Below are 16,214 nucleotides of genomic sequence, written 5' to 3' on the forward strand. Positions count from 1 at the left end.
TTTTTGTTAAAATATGTATTTATTGCAGTTCAAGGCAAACTCGGGCCTAATCAGAAAACAAATATTTACCAAGGAAACAATCTAAATAATTTAAGAATATTGTATGACGTTTTAAAACCAGGTTTCTAAAATTAATATTACCCTATACTTTACTGTACGGAACTACTTTTCCTTTTGTTTCATACATACAGATTGAGCGAGATTCACAACTACTATGATCGATTTTCTAGAAAATGTAATAAAATCATAAGCGCCTCTGAAATCAAATCAACCTATCTACGCACAATACTTATATAAAAAATGTTTTTGTGTCAACATTCGTCGTAATACTCCGATTCAATACCGCAATGCACATAAAAGTTTTTAAGAACGTAGCGTAACACAATGTGACCTGACGCATCTAGCATTCATTTGTCCCATATAATCGCTAAAAGTTATTGCCAACAGGGCTGTCTGAGACGCTGATTGGTCGGTCGAATCGGAGAACCTCCCAGATCTCGTTGGGGACCAGCAACACAGTGAAAACGCGGTAGCGATTTTACGAAAACCAAACTTTTAAATACGAAATTTTCATTTTCTCTTGCCGAATTCCACATAATTCTTTACTCTCGATACACTCAAATGTGCCGCAACAGTTGGTGTGTACCATATTCATCATTTCATGTTGTTACTGGTAAAATAAATTTGCTAACATCTTTCTTCAAAAATATCTTTTATTTACTGCAGTTCTTTCAAAATACTTAAACAATAATTATGTGTACTACGTCATATATCCACCATTACATTTACGTCAGCAGTTTATAGAAAGACTTGTCTAAGACGTCGGATGAAACTATACAAAATACAGTAACAAATTACTAATATCATTATTACACTTATAATCGCGATATGTCAACGACTAATTGGATTTTACCTTGCGTTACGTTTGTATTAATACCGGTAATGACTACAATTATTCCATGACATTTGGAAAGTAAAAAATTATGTTTATAAAACTGGCCAGCTATTTAAGATGTTAATGTATTTGTTTCAAAAATGTATTTTGTTTTTCAAACACATGCCATTGGTTTTTAGTCAATGTTTTATTCACACTCGATTTTGTAAAACAATCAAAAATCAAAATAGTTCTATTATTAACACGCTTATGTATGGGCCCCTCCATAGTGTAAAAATAAACTTAAATGACCACATCAGAACACGTGTTGCCCCCACAAGCGCACAATTGTGTACGTACAAAGTAAGCACTCACTCTGCGCCCGACCGTCGTCGGGCAACGCGATTCTATGGCGAACGCAGCTCAACGACGCGCGCGCAACGGATCGTTGTTAAGGACGATTCGTTCAGACTACATCCAGCTACAACCGACAATCAGTTGACGGCGTCGTATCACAGGGAGGAGTTGGATTCGTCGTACGACGCAACGAGTGCCCGGCATTAGACTGTCATTTTTTGGGACCCTTAGCAACACAACATCCTATATCCAAGTTTAGCAGAAAGGTCCAGTTAAAGCAAGGGTGCATCGATAATTGGCAGTGCCAAACGTAGGCCTACCATTTTGCTGAACTGTTACACAATGTACCTTACAGTATTCTACGAACACATGAGGTCACCCATACTCAAAATATAATTAGGCCTACGTGAACAATATTAATGTAATGTTAACAAGTACAGTACCTATCTAGACCTACATAAAAATAGTCACCTATAGTCTGACCATCGCATATTGGAACTTAACAGCACCTCAATGCCCGATAGTTCTCGCAACTTTAGTTTCAAAGGATGCATAATATCTTGTATTTTTAGGCCTACACGTCGTTTTGGTGACGACAGTTCAATGCAATTATAGGAGTAGTCTTTAGTGCCTTATGTTTCCAAGAGACCTGGTTCAATTATTAATACGGCAGATGAGCCAAGACCTAAATTGTACCAGCTAAATGTAGAATATTTCTTAATTTTCACAATAAGATGGCCAGAAAAAATGTTAAATGGTTTATTTATATATTTAGATTCCTCTTATTTTGGCAAAGCAAAAGTAACGTAACAAGAACTATAAGATTCCATAATGAAAATAAAACGATTGCATAGAGTATAATTGAACATTTTGAAAACAAAATGAAATAAGAAATTAAATTGCTTAATACATATAAGACCCAAGTAGCTATTTACCACCAAGATAGGATTTATACTTAAAATAGCACGAAACAAAAGAAAATTAATAAATGGTGATGTTGAATTGTTCACGATTAGCTCTAGGTAAGTTCAAGTGTGGAGCCACCTACACTCATAACAATTATAACTTACAGGTCTGAAACAATAACAACTTTAATAATCATAGTAATAAATAATAAATGATGCTGCTGCTGATGATGATGTTGATGATGATGTTTATGATGTTGATGATGATAATAATAATATTAGTGTATTCCTACAGCTTATAATATCCATAATTCTTGTAAAACATTTAATAAGGTAATTCATCAACATTTGCATCCACTGATGAAATAAAAATGACAATAAACCAAAAATAACAACAGCAAACAAAATATTTTGTTGAAAATGTTAACAACAAATAACACTCATCTTCATCAACACCCGTACTTAAATTATTGTTAGAAAATTACTATTCGACATGAGGAGCTTTGATTTACAAATTCTATATCGAAAGATATATACCTATTATTTCACATTTTTAAACCAATCTACATCAACTATTATTACTCATACGTATTTACATAACGTTCGTTTAAGATTTCAATTGTAAGAAATGCTTTATAAATCGTCACTTTCCATGATCATACCGGTAGCTGGACTGGAGCGGTCTCTTGGTGAATCGCTTCGAGTCGGCGGGGACCGGAAGCCCCTCGGCTTAGAATTGTAATTAGGCGTTTTAAATGGAACAGTCGGAAGACCTGCGTTGGGTTTGAATTCATTGCTTAGGGAACACTCGGAAGATGGAGGGGATACAATTCCAGGGGTACTGTCTGGTGATGTCCAGGACCTGGGATTTGGGTGGAAGTTGACCCTAGATAAGCCTGGACTGTCAGTGTTGTCTGTTTGTGATGATGGATGTGCATTTCTCGCATCAAATTTAGGATGGAAACGGGGTGGTAGTTCACCATTTTGGGTCGCTGGTTTTTCTGACGGAATCTCATCGGCCTTAAATGTCGGTCTTGCTACAGAATAAATCGACTTTTTGGGTCTAAAATCGGGGACGATGTTGGATGACTGCATCCACGAGGCAGGGGGCTTAGGCTTTTCAAATTTCTTTGTAAATTCAAGTGGCTTACTCATTGGATTGAGGTGGTCAAAGGCAGCGTCAACTCTACCTTTGGGGTCTTTTGACGCTGCCTCCCATGGGGTCATCTTCGGCTTGCCTATCGCACCTGTTCCTACACCTTGCATGGCAATGAATTCAAGAGATACGTTCACCGGCTCCTCACGTTCTGGTTTCTTCAATACAACCTGGGGTGACGTCATCTTAGGCTTATCTGGTACCACATATTTTTCAGATCGCTTTCGCCTTTTCTCAAACATCTGAGCACCACGGCCAGACTGCGACAATAGATCCTGAACGAGCATGTTGCATTGAGCAGGCGGAATTACGTCGTGTTTACACTTTTCTTTACTCTTTAAATTCACATTAAAGTCTATAGGTTCAATTAACAATTTACGCACCGGGGGTAGAGTTGGTGGTAGCGGAATAAATCCCGGGGGGAACATTGAAACACCACCGGCAGGGCCTACGGTCGATTCTTCGTGGAATACTTCCTCGGTGGTCGTGACTGTTTCGTCTGGACCTTGTCCGACACTTTCTAATGTCCATTTGGCGCTTCTTTTCCGTCGCTTGGCAAACATTCTTGCCCCCTTCGTGTTCTTGTTCGTCGGGAATAGCAGAAGGTCGGATATCGTTTTACAGGCTTTTCGAACGTCTTCGGGATGCACGTCACCATCAATAGATACTTGAGCTGAAGTGGATGAATTGGAGAGAACATCATTGTAATTATTGCCTTTATTAGTTAATAAAGTGCACCGTATATAATTTTACCGGCTGTCTATCTTTAAGTTTAGGGTTGTACTAATGCTGTGTAAACAAATAGCCGTCCTACCCGGCTAAATATCCACTATCTAAACCATTTTAACTTTTGACTAATTCTGTATGTTTGCTTTCCAAAAAGAGTGAAAACTAGTAAGAGTGCCAACAGCACAACTTCCGTAAGAGTAAAGAATGAAATGGAATGAAACAAATATTTTATCCCAAGTGAATAACTATTATAGTGAATTATAACTATTATAATGAATAAGTGTGAATTTTGACATTTGAGTGATATTTACTCTTTCGCAGTTAACGAGTAGGCCTATAGTACGTTGTTGCACCTTTTCTTGTTCTATTTTTTAGTTCAAGTATTGCACATGAACTAGAAGGTGTTTTGTTATCTTATTAAAAGTATAATCTTACAGTTAATATTAACAAAACTAAAGTAGATCACTGCCTTCCAAACAAACTGCAGTATGGGAGATTTTTGTCAAAATAAGTTTTTGGTTTCTTCTGAAGGATTAGCAAGGTGTGACAGGACAATATTCACATGGTTCACCCATATTTTCTCTAGTGCCAACAAATTGACGCAGATGCAACACCAAGATCCGAGTAAATATCTAGATGTTTTCGGGCAACTAATTTTGGTTTAGGTTACAGCATCTCATAGGGTACTCATCCTGCATACGCAAATACACTTCGGACGGCTAGCCTACTACACTCTACAGTTGCAGATATCTGCTCCTCTGTGTAGACACAAAGTTGCCATACAACACAATGTGACAGAATCCTCAATCGCCAGATTGAACCGATAAAGGAAGGTTTCTTGATATCATACGCCATCCTGCACCATCGCAAGCATTAACTTTACACAAATAAATAGCAACGTCCTTTCCCCTTAGACCTCTACTCTATAAAACTGAATGCGAAAAAAAGCTGTGATCTTCCCATAATATGGGTGTGACATGACATCATCATGCCCGTATATGGGCAATTTCCACGAATTTGTAACATAAAATTTAATAGTGTATGGATTTTCCAAACAGAAATTTGTTCATACTGCGTTTTGTTCAGCAGGGCACTGTATTTGGAGTTAAGTTACAAGGAGTGATAACATCGTACAATAAAATTAACTCTTATCTCTTCTTACCTTGAAATTCGTTCGGGTTCACCGGTATACCCGCCTGCAAGTTTCGAAGAATAACGCTTGGGTCTTCAATCACCCCGTTGCCGTTTCCACTGTTGAGATTTGCCGATTCTTTAATAGGCGGTGTAGGGGGTGCTGGAGGTATGGGCGAAGTATTTTCGTCGTCATTAATGACCATAGACGTCGTGTCCCTGGGTGCTGTAAAGCTAATCTCAATCGTGTTGGCTTTGTGAACGACTGGAGTTGTCCAGGTGCTGCTATTCGATTCGACGTTATTTATTTTGATTTCTACAAGAAAGTTGAAAAGGAATAGTATTATTAGTGACATCATGGAATCCACGGTGACATCACATCATGACCTTCCCGTTTTTAAATAGGCCTATTAAAAAAATCTGTATTTGTTAACCATTCTTGAGTTTTTGTAAAACACACTTTCAGTGTGCAGTTCCTGCAGAATTTAACATATTTTTTTCCCGCCGAAGCCTGGCTTTAAATTTTTGTTTTCCTCTCAATTAGTTTTCTAAAGACTACCCGAGGTGTTTAATTTGCAAACAAGCTAGCCCATTCAAAAGTTTTGTTGAAAGGATAGTAAACGCCTGTTTACACTATGACGATAAAGATAAAAATTAAAGCTAAAAATCAATTGTTCATATAGAAAAAAGAGAAGTTTTCACACTAGCACGATTCGATAACGATTTATCGTGTATACGATACCAAATATTGTCACAAATCAAATCACGTCATAACCATGTGAAAACGATAAAACCAGGCTGTTATTTAGACTCATAAGCTCAGTTTTGCTATAGAAAAATCACAGCTGACACAATGCATTGATATGAAAATGAGGTAAAAATGACACAGTGATTAAAACAAAAGATGGCAGGCTTGATCTGTAGCGGCATGACCCCTTGAGATAGTAGTAATTACACAGTTGAGATATTGAAAAAACCAAAATTAAAATCAGATCAAATTAAGCTCGATAAATTCTTAGAAGACAATACTGATGTAGGGTAAACGTCGCAAGTTGCATGCATGGTTATGGTAGGCCTAAATCAGAGTTCTTATATAATTTCAAAATGAATCATTTAAGACTGATCCGCCGTTTGCTGCTACCTGACTCAGCAGAATTTTACCAAATCAAAATGATCAATCGTTCCACCATGTCAAATCAAATTTGATTAACAAATACAGTATTGTTCTTCACGGCGAGTCTCCGTGGCGCAATGGATAGCGCGTTGGACTTCTATGGCACAACACGATGACATTCAAAGGTTGCGGGTTCGAATCCCGCCGGAGATGGCTGTTTTTTTTTTTAATCTTGTTTATTATTTTCTTAAACACAATTAGCAAAAACAATAATTTAAATGAAGAAAATGAAATACAGTCATTATACATCAATCGTCTCTGCCCAATTAATATGAAAAATAGCGCGCACCAGAAGTATGGTCGAATTCATTGCTTCTTTAGAATAGTCAGTCATAAGAACTTGTAGATATTATTGTTGCGATATTGAGACCGGGATCGTGAATCAGTGCAGGTGAATAACCATACAATATGTATACAGTACCAATGGTTTTTAATTCACTATTCACAAATGATTCTAATCACTGATTATAATTTAAGTACAAATTTGATGAAATAATTTAAGCACGATTCCATTCCCTTTTTTCACCATGTAAATTGTTATCGTCTAATAATTAAAAATATATATAAATGAGTAATAATAATTGATATGTCGACTATATAAAGCGCAAATAAGCAAGGTCTCTATGATTACTTAGCTTAGGCCTATACCAGTATAAAAAAATAACGAATGAATATTAGTATACTTATTTAGTAAATGTAGATGATGAACAAACGACAGCAATCAATCACAGTGAACATTTTAACGAATTAATGGCTTTACATCGCTGTATAAACGAGCAAGTCTCCGTGGCGCAATGGATAGCGCGTTGGACTTCTATGGCATATCCCGATGACATTCAAAGGTTGCGGGTTCGAATCCCGCCGGAGATGCTCGTTATTTTTTCTAAATTTTTCACAAATTTATTTCGGATTGATTCTTGTGCTCTTTTCTGCTATATCCCACTGAAGGGATGAGGAAGATAAAATTATGACTCTTACAACGACTTACCATCAGGGCCACATAGAGGTGGGGCAGGGGGAAAGATCACCGGGCTCAAGCTTACCAGGGGCCAATAGAAAATGCAGGTTGCATATTTTTCCCAAAAATGATAATTATATCATGGGCCCTCAATAATGGCAAGGGTCCCCTAATAATTGGCCCCTCCAGATTGACAGGGCCCCCTCAAAAGAAATTTTTAATCCCTATGCTTTCTTTTCCCAAATTTATTTTGGGGTTATTCTTTTGCCCTTGTCTGCTATCCCAGTGTAGGATCGAGGTGGCCAAGTTTCGTTTATTTATTCATCAAAACTCAAAAAGATTCACGAGACGCTGAGAGGTCGGTGTCCCCTTAATAAGGGTGTCCCCTAAATAGGGGTTGTTTGTAGTGTTTAAAGATATACTTTAAGTGTTTCCTGTGTCCCCTTAATAATAAGGATGTCCCAAAGGAGGGCTTCTAACTGTAGATAAATTAATAAATAAATAATGATAATATATACCGCATATTTTTTTTTTTTCGTTTTGTATATTGTTGTCTGTATGTACAGTTGAGATATTGAATAAATAAAATCAAAATCAGATCAAAATAAGCTCGATAAATTCTTAGAAGACAATACTGATGTAGGGTAAACGTCGCCAGTTGCATGCATGGTTATGGTAGGCCTACATCAGAGTTCTCTATATACGGTAATTTCAAAATGAATAATTTAAGACTGATCTGAACTACCGCCGTTTGCTGCGGTCCTGACTCAGCAGAATTTCACCAAATCAAAACGATCAATCGTTCCACCATATCAAATGAAATTTGATTTACAAATATCGTTTTTCACGCCGAGTCTCCGTGGCGCAATGGATAGCGCGTTGGACTTCTATGGCACAATACGATGACATTCAAAGGTTGCGGGTTCGAATCCCGCCGGAGATGGCCTCCTTTTTTTTTGTTATCTTGTTTATTATTCTCTTAAACACAATTAGCAAAAAAAATAATTAAAATGAAGAAAATGAAATAAACCGTCATTATACATCAATCGTCTCTGCCAAAATAATATGAAAAATAGCGCGCACCAGAAGTATGGTCGAATCCATTGCTTCTTTATACTCATAAGAACTTGTAGATACCATTGTTGCGATATTGAGACCGGGATCGTGAATCAGTGCAGGTGAATAACCATACAATATGTATACCAATGGTTTCAAATTCATTATTCACAAATGATTCTAATCACTGATTATAATTTAAGTACAAATTTGATGAAATAATTTAAGCGCGATTCCATTCCTTCTTTTTCACCATGTAAATTGTTATCTTCTAATAATAAATAATAAAAAAAATATAAATGAGTAATAATAATTAATATATCGACTCTATACAGCGCAAATAAGCAAGGTTTCTATGATTACTTAGCTTAGCCTATACCATTCAAACAATTAACGAATGAATATTAGTTTACTTATTTATTAAATGCAGAGATGAACAAAAGATAGCAATTAATCACAGTGAAAATTTTAACGAATCAATGGCTTTATATCGCTGCACACGATGACATTCAAAGGCTGCGGTTTCGAGTCCCGCCAGAGATGCTTGTTTATTTTTTTTACAATTGTATTTCAGGGTGATTATTTTGCCTTTTTTGCTATCCCAGAATAGGGAAGGAGCAACTAAGTTCCGTTTATTTATTTGTCTAAAATTCAAATGAATTACAAAACAGAGAGGCCGATGATAGCTAAATGAAGAATATTAAATTAATTCCCTTACAGCGCTTCGCATCCCAAATGCATTTAAATATTAAAACGCTTTGTTTCCTCTTTTCTTAATAAAAAATTAGCAACAACAATGATTAAAATGGCCAAAAGACAAATACGGAGACGTTATGCATCAACCGTCTCCGTGCAATAACGCACTCGACGTATAGTCGATGTCGTTAGTTGTTAAGTTTAAATCCCACTTCTTCTTTAGAATACTCAGTGATAAGCACTTTTAGATATTTATTGCAATATTCAAATTAATTACTCGTTAATGATTATATTTATTGGCTTTAATTTAAGCAAAAATTTGATGAAATAATTTAAGTGCGATTCTACCAGTTGCCATTTTTTTTTACCATGTAAATTGTATCTTCAGTAGGCGTAATAAAAAATAGAAACGAGTACGGTAATAACTTTATGATATATCGACTTTATAAAGCGCAAATATATATAAACTTAGCGTACCAGTCAACAGCCAATAATTAACGAATGAATATTAGTTTACTTAGTAAAAATTACAACCAAGCAAGTCCCAATAGCGTTATGGATAGCGCGTTGGAGTTCTATGGCACAACACGACGACATTTAAAGGTTGCGGGTTCGATCGCCTGCTTTTTATAGTTCAGTACTATTTCTTAAACAAAATTAGCAAAAACAATAATTTAAATGATGCTCAGTCATAAGAACTTACATTATCTTTTTCACAATATAAATTATCTTTTATAAAAAATTATAATATATTAAAATATATAAATGAGTAATAATATGATACTGTATATCGACTTCATAAAGCGCAAATAAGCAAGGTCCCTACGATTAGTTTATGATTAAAATGGCCAAAAGACAAATACGGAGACGTTATGCATCAACCGTCTCCGTGCAATAACGCGCTCGACGTATAGTCGATGTCGTTAGTTGTTAAGTTTAAATCCCACTTCTTCTTTAGAATACTCAGTGATAAGCACTTTTAGATATTTATTGCAATATTCAAATTAATTACTCATTAATGATTATATTTATTGGCTTTAATTTAAGCAAAAATTTGATGAAATAATTTAAGTGCGATTCCACCAGTTGCCATTTTTTTTTACCATGTAAATTGTATCTTCAGTAGGCGTAATAAAAAATAGAAACGAGTACGGTAATAACTTTATGATATATCGACTTTATAAAGCGCAAATATATATAAACTTAGCGTACCAGTCAACAGCCAATAATTAACGAATGAATATTAGTTTACTTAGTAAAAATTACAACCAAGCAAGTCCCAATAGCGTTATGGATAGCGCGTTGGAGTTCTATGGCACAACGCGACGACATTTAAAGGTTGCGGGTTCGATCGCCTGCTTTTTATAGTTCAGTACTATTTCTTAAATAAAATTAGCAAAAACAATAATTTAAATGATGCTCAGTCATAAGAACTTACATTATCTTTTTCACAATATAAATTATCTTTTATAAAAAATTATAATATATTAAAATATATAAATGAGTAATAATATGATACTGTATATCGACTTCATAAAGCGCAAATAAGCAAGGTCCCTACGATTAGTTTGCACCAGTCATTTGACTGTCAAATAATTAACGAATGAGTATTAGATTACTTATAGTAAAAGTATAGATGAACAAAAGACAGCAATCGATCGCGTTGGACATTTGGCGAATCAATGGCTTTTTAAATATCGCTGCACAACCAAGTAAGTCTCTGTGGCGCAATGGATAGCGCGTTGGACTTCTATGGTATAACACGATGATATTCAAAGGTTGCGGGTTCGAATCCCGCCGGAGATGCTTGTTATTTTTTTTCCACAAATTTATTTCGGGGCGATTCTTTTGCTCTTTTCTGCTATATTACACTTTACATAGGTTCGGTTTATTAATTTTTCCAAAATATCACAAATCAATTAAAGGTTGAGGTAGGCAAGGAAGATAAAATTTTGACTACTCTTACAACGCTTCCCTACCCCCAAAACAAACATTTAAATATTAAAGTGCTATATTTACTATTTTCCTGATAACAATTAGCAACAATAATGATTAGGAAAACGAAGAAAATGAAATACACAGGGATTATGCATCAATCATCAATTATAATTTAGGAAAAAAATTGATGAAATAATTTAAGCGCGATTACTTTTTATCTTTTTTCACCATGTAAATTGTTATCTTATTAAAAAAAAATAGAAATGAGTAATAGTTATGATATACCGGTATGGACTTTATAAAGCGCAAATAAGCTTGGTCGCTATTATTAATTAGCATATCCCAGTCAACAATTAACGAATGAATATTAGTTTAATTAGTAATGTAGATGAACAAAAAAATAGCTTTCAATCACATAGTGAACATTTTAACGAATCAATGGCTTTACATCGCTGGAGGTAGTCTCCGTGGCGCAATGGATAGCGCGTTGGACTTCTATGGTATAACCCGATGACATTCAAAGGTTGCGGGTTCGAATCCCGCCGGAGATGCTCATCATTTTTTTTCTCCAAATTGTTCACAAATTTATTTCGGAGTGATTCTTTTGCTCTTTTCTGCTGTATTCCACTGTAGGAAGAGGCGACCAAGTTCCGTTTATCTTACTGAGGAAGATAAAATTATGACTCTTACAACCCCCAAAACAAACATTTAAATATTAAAGTGCTATGTTTACTACGGTATTTTCAACAATTATCAACAATACCGTAATGATTAAAATGAAGAAAATTGAATACACAGGCATTATGCATTAATTGTCTCATCTGCGCAATAAATATAAATAAGAGCAAGTATATAAATTCGATGGTCGAATCCCACTGCTTCTTTGGAATACTCAGTGATAAGAACTTGTAGATATTACGGTATTGTTGCAAAATTGAGCCCGAAATCGTGAATCACTAAAGGTAAATAACCATATGGTTTCAAATTCATTATTCACAAATGATTCTAATCACTGATAATAAGTTAAGAAAAAAAATTGATGAAATAATATAAGCGCGATTCAATTCCTTTTCATCTTTTTTCACCATGTAAATTGTTCTTATATAAAAAAAAAATAGAAATGAGTAATATTTTATTATATATCGACTTTATAAAGCGCAAATAAGCTAGGTCTCTAAGATTAATTAGCATATCCCAGTCAACAATTAAAGAATGAATATTAAGTTTACCTTATTACTAAAGTATATGAACAAAAAATAGCTTTCAATCACTTAGTTAACATTTTAACGAATCAATGGCTTTACATCGCTGGCTTTACAACCGAGCAAGTCTCCGTGGCGCAATGGATAGCGCGTTGGACTTCTATGGTATAACTCGATGACATTCAAAGGTTGCGGGTTCGAATCCCGCCGGAGATGCTCGTTATTTTTTTTTTTCCAACTTTTCACAAATTTATTTCGGAGTGATTCTTATCCCATGCTTCTTAAGAATACTCAGTGATAAATTCACAAATGATTCTAATCACAGATTATAATTTAAGAAAAAAGTTGATGAAATAAATTAAGCACGATTCCATTCCTTTTTATCTTTTTTCACCATGTAAATTGTTATCTTATAAAAAATAAAAATGAATAGGCCGAATAGTTAATTATGATATATCGACTTTATAAAGCGCAAATAAGCTAGGTCTCTAAGATTAATTAGCATATCCCAGTCAACAATTAACGAATGATTACCTTAGTAATGTCAGAGAAAATAGAACAGATGTAGATGAGCAAAAGATATGGTAGCTTTCAATCGCATAATGAACATTTTAACGAATTAATGGCTTTATATCGCTGTACATCCAAGCAAGTCTCCGTGGCGCAATGGATAGCGCGTTGGACTTCTATGGTATAACCCGATGACATTCAAAGGTTGCGGGTTCGAATCCCGCCGGAGATGCTCGTTATTATATTTTTTCCAAATTTTCACAAATTCATTTCCGAGTGATTCTTATCCGGGCCCATGCTTCTTAAGAATACTCAGTGCTAATGACTTTTAAGTAGGCCTATGCCTATTTATTACAATATCCATATTCATTATTCTAAAGGATTATTAGGCCTATTTTTTTTTTATTTAAGCAATATTTTGATGATTTTTTTTAACCATGTAAATGTTTATCTTCTAATTACAAAAAAAAAAAAAAAAAAAATGTTACACGATATTCAAAGTTTGCGCGTTGGGCTTTTATGATGTAGCACGATGATATTCAAAGGTGAAGATTCGAATCCTGCTAGATAATTGTGATTGTTTTTTGCCTTTTTCCGCTAACCCAATGTAGGAAAGCGGCAACTAAGTTCCGTTTATTTATATGTCTAAAATCAAAAGACATAACAGAGAGGCCGATGTCAACTATGAAGAATATTAAATTACAACGCCCCAAAAACAAACGCATCTAAATATTTAAAAACGCTATGCTTTCTATTTTCTTAATCAAAATTAGCAATATAACAATAATTACAATGAAGAAAAAGAATTAGGCCTATCATGCATTAGGCCTATTCATCAACCGTCTTTGTGCACTAAAGCGCTCGACGTATGGTCAATGTCATTGGTATAAGGTTCGAATCCCATTGCTTTTTTTGAAGTACTCAGTGATATGGCCTTTTAGATATTAATTGCAAAATTGAGCCCACATACTCACACATCATGAAGCATTGTTCTTATTTAGGTGAATAACGATAACATTTGTATACCAATGGTTTCAAATTCATTATTCATTCTAATTATTAATTAGGCCTATATTTTGATGAACTAATAAGAGTTGCCTTTTTGTTTTCTTCACCATGTAATAGGCCTATTTCATCTTTAAAAAATAGAAATGAGTAATATATTGATAAATCAACTTTATAAAGCGCAAATAAGCAAAGGTTTCAAAGATTAATTAGCATAGGCCTACACCAGTCAACAATTAACGAAAAAATATTAAGATTATTTTTGCAAAATTAGATGAACAAAAGACTGCAATCGATTACATTGGATATTTTTGGCGAATCAATGGCTTTTTAAATATCAATGCACGGCAATGGATAGAGCTTTGGACATCTATGATGTATCACGATGATAATCGAAGGCGACATTGGTGACGGGACCATGGCGATCAATATGAAAACTAATGTCGAACAACCAGTCAAGTCTCCGTGGCGCAATGGATAGCGCTTAAGTACTATACGATGAAATTCAAAGGTTGCGGGTTCGAATCCCAGCGGAGATGCCACTTTTTAGAAAATTTACCATAAGCCTATTGACACTGTATCTGAATGTTTCTTTCAGAGGCCTGTGGTTTTAGATACCAAAAACATTTCTTACCAAATAGGGCCTGTGGCTGTACATTTTATAAATCCACGTGAAATGGAGCATTTGTTATAGGCTATATCACTTTATCATTATTATGAAATTTATATTGTAGACCCCTTTGTTTTATAAGGATACACTACCATCCCATCAATATGATTAATTATCCCTACATCATTTTCTGCTATTACCAGTTGAGGAAAAAATGATTATAAAATACCCGGACCGTCATCTTGCTATTTAGAAATATAGCCTAATTACTTCAAAAAGAAGTAAAGCCTAATGATGATTATTTATTTGAAAATGCAATACAACCATATTTATATTAAAAAGTAAATAAATAAACAAATGAATTGTAAAGTAAATCAAAAATAAAAATAAATAAATAAAATATAAATTAGTTAAAATACAAATTACAAATAAATAAATAAAAATATAAATAAATAAATACACAAATAAATAGATAATAAAATATAGGTTAAGTAGGCCTAAAAAAATTTCCAGCGTAGAAAAAGTGGTGACAACTTTCTTGAACTGTATTTATTAAGGCTCTAGGGCCTACACTGTACAGTACTACTACAGTAAATTGACAATTTTGATATGCTATGCTACTAACTCAAAGTCCTGTCCGATGTCCGATTTCAGAGCCAGCCTGCATCGTGTGTGTGGTAGGGTAGGCCTACGGCACACAAAGGGTTAGGCCTACGTCTTTATATTTTTGATAACCAATCAATTTGGTAATTCTTTTAACAACAGTTTGACCCAGGCCTAAACAAAGATAATTTCTTTAGCAGACTACCCACCCAGCCTCCCAAAACAACTTTACTTTTATCATAGAGAAAATAGAATACTTTCTCTATGCTTTTATTAAACCACCCGGAATGCTAATCTCGATGCTGCGGTAGAGAAGAAAGCAGCCAACGTCATCAACATCTCGTATTCAAAAGAACTAGTCACATTAAAGCCGACAACCGTTACGTTCGTCTCCGTGGCGCAATGGATAGCGCGTTGGACTTCTAATGTTGTGACAGCTGGCATTCAAAGGTTGCGGGTTCGAATCCCGCCGGAGATGTTCTCTTTTTTGTAATTTTTTTTTTTTTCATTTTTTACATCTTTATATCGATAATTGTCATCAAATCTATACTTCAGTTTTATACTAGGCTGTAAAATTTCTTTTTTAACGTTTAACTTCTAATTCTTAAATTAAAATATTAATACAGCCGCGCTACAGCGATGATGAAATCACAACGCTGTGACGTAATCACAACATCTAAACTAGAGAGGGCACAATTAACAATTCTCTCCTGGCGTTGTTTCATACATAACACGCTCGCTACTAATAATATTCGAATACATTTCATTAGTTTTCATTCACCATTTCCATTTCGACTGAATTTACCGTTTGTTATTACGGTAGACCTTAGAGGAGCGACATGCTACTACAATACAAGCTCTTACAATCTTCTTGTTTAGATTCCATTGGTCCTTAAACAAAGTACAAATAATTGTTTATGCTTTATACTTACAATGTATATTCAATTATTTACCTATCCCGTAAAAAAATAACAAAAAATGAATGAATATATAAAATTAAAACTAAACTTCAAGACCTACCGCACTATAACAACAGGACTTTACAATAGGAATTTTAACCATAGAAACATTTGGCTTAATAACAGATGTGTTTATTGTACATATTTTCGTTGTATTAAGTACGGTAGTAAGTTTGTAGAAGGCGAATTATTTAGAAAGCTGGTGATGGGTGGTTAGAATAGGCAAACATCAAACTTATCTGATCAATATGATTGCCAGTTGTTGTCACTGAATTGTTTCAGTATATACTGCTACCTATATATATATATATATATATATATAATATAATATTTATATATATTATTTTTCAC

The 16,214-nt window shown here is 34.6% G+C and overlaps 1 protein-coding gene and 8 non-coding genes across 10 annotated transcripts in view; 8 read left to right on the top strand and 1 right to left on the bottom strand.

Annotated features, from left to right (window-relative positions):
- LOC117104655 (mucin-12-like) overlaps positions 1-16,214 on the bottom strand; it is a 44,449-nt gene continuing 28,235 nt past the window's right edge. For both annotated transcript variants that reach the window (XM_033245535.1, XM_033245536.1), the window contains exons 6-7: positions 5,184-5,468; positions 1-3,965 (exon numbers count right to left, since the gene is read on the bottom strand). In XM_033245535.1, the coding sequence (XP_033101426.1) occupies positions 2,770-3,965; positions 5,184-5,468 (1,481 nt within the window). In that variant the 3' untranslated portion in view covers positions 1-2,769. The remainder of the gene's footprint in view (positions 3,966-5,183; positions 5,469-16,214) is intronic.
- On the top strand, positions 6,390-6,479 carry Trnar-ucu. Its single transcript is given in 2 exon segments — positions 6,390-6,426; positions 6,444-6,479. It is a non-coding gene; the product is annotated as a tRNA-Arg (tRNA).
- Positions 7,107-7,196, top strand: Trnar-ucu. The gene is given in 2 exon segments: positions 7,107-7,143; positions 7,161-7,196. It is a non-coding gene; the product is annotated as a tRNA-Arg (tRNA).
- On the top strand, positions 8,138-8,227 carry Trnar-ucu. The gene is given in 2 exon segments: positions 8,138-8,174; positions 8,192-8,227. It is a non-coding gene; the product is annotated as a tRNA-Arg (tRNA).
- Trnar-ucu lies at positions 10,753-10,842 on the top strand. The gene is given in 2 exon segments: positions 10,753-10,789; positions 10,807-10,842. It is a non-coding gene; the product is annotated as a tRNA-Arg (tRNA).
- Positions 11,436-11,525, top strand: Trnar-ucu. The gene is given in 2 exon segments: positions 11,436-11,472; positions 11,490-11,525. It is a non-coding gene; the product is annotated as a tRNA-Arg (tRNA).
- Trnar-ucu lies at positions 12,303-12,392 on the top strand. Its single transcript is given in 2 exon segments — positions 12,303-12,339; positions 12,357-12,392. It is a non-coding gene; the product is annotated as a tRNA-Arg (tRNA).
- On the top strand, positions 12,829-12,918 carry Trnar-ucu. Its single transcript is given in 2 exon segments — positions 12,829-12,865; positions 12,883-12,918. It is a non-coding gene; the product is annotated as a tRNA-Arg (tRNA).
- Trnar-ucu lies at positions 15,293-15,382 on the top strand. The gene is given in 2 exon segments: positions 15,293-15,329; positions 15,347-15,382. It is a non-coding gene; the product is annotated as a tRNA-Arg (tRNA).

This window comes from Anneissia japonica, unplaced genomic scaffold, assembly GCF_011630105.1.
Source record: "Anneissia japonica isolate Jap-2015-1 unplaced genomic scaffold, ASM1163010v1 scaffold287712_len2945570_cov188, whole genome shotgun sequence".
In the NCBI taxonomy this organism is placed as follows: domain Eukaryota; kingdom Metazoa; phylum Echinodermata; class Crinoidea; order Comatulida; family Comatulidae; genus Anneissia; species Anneissia japonica.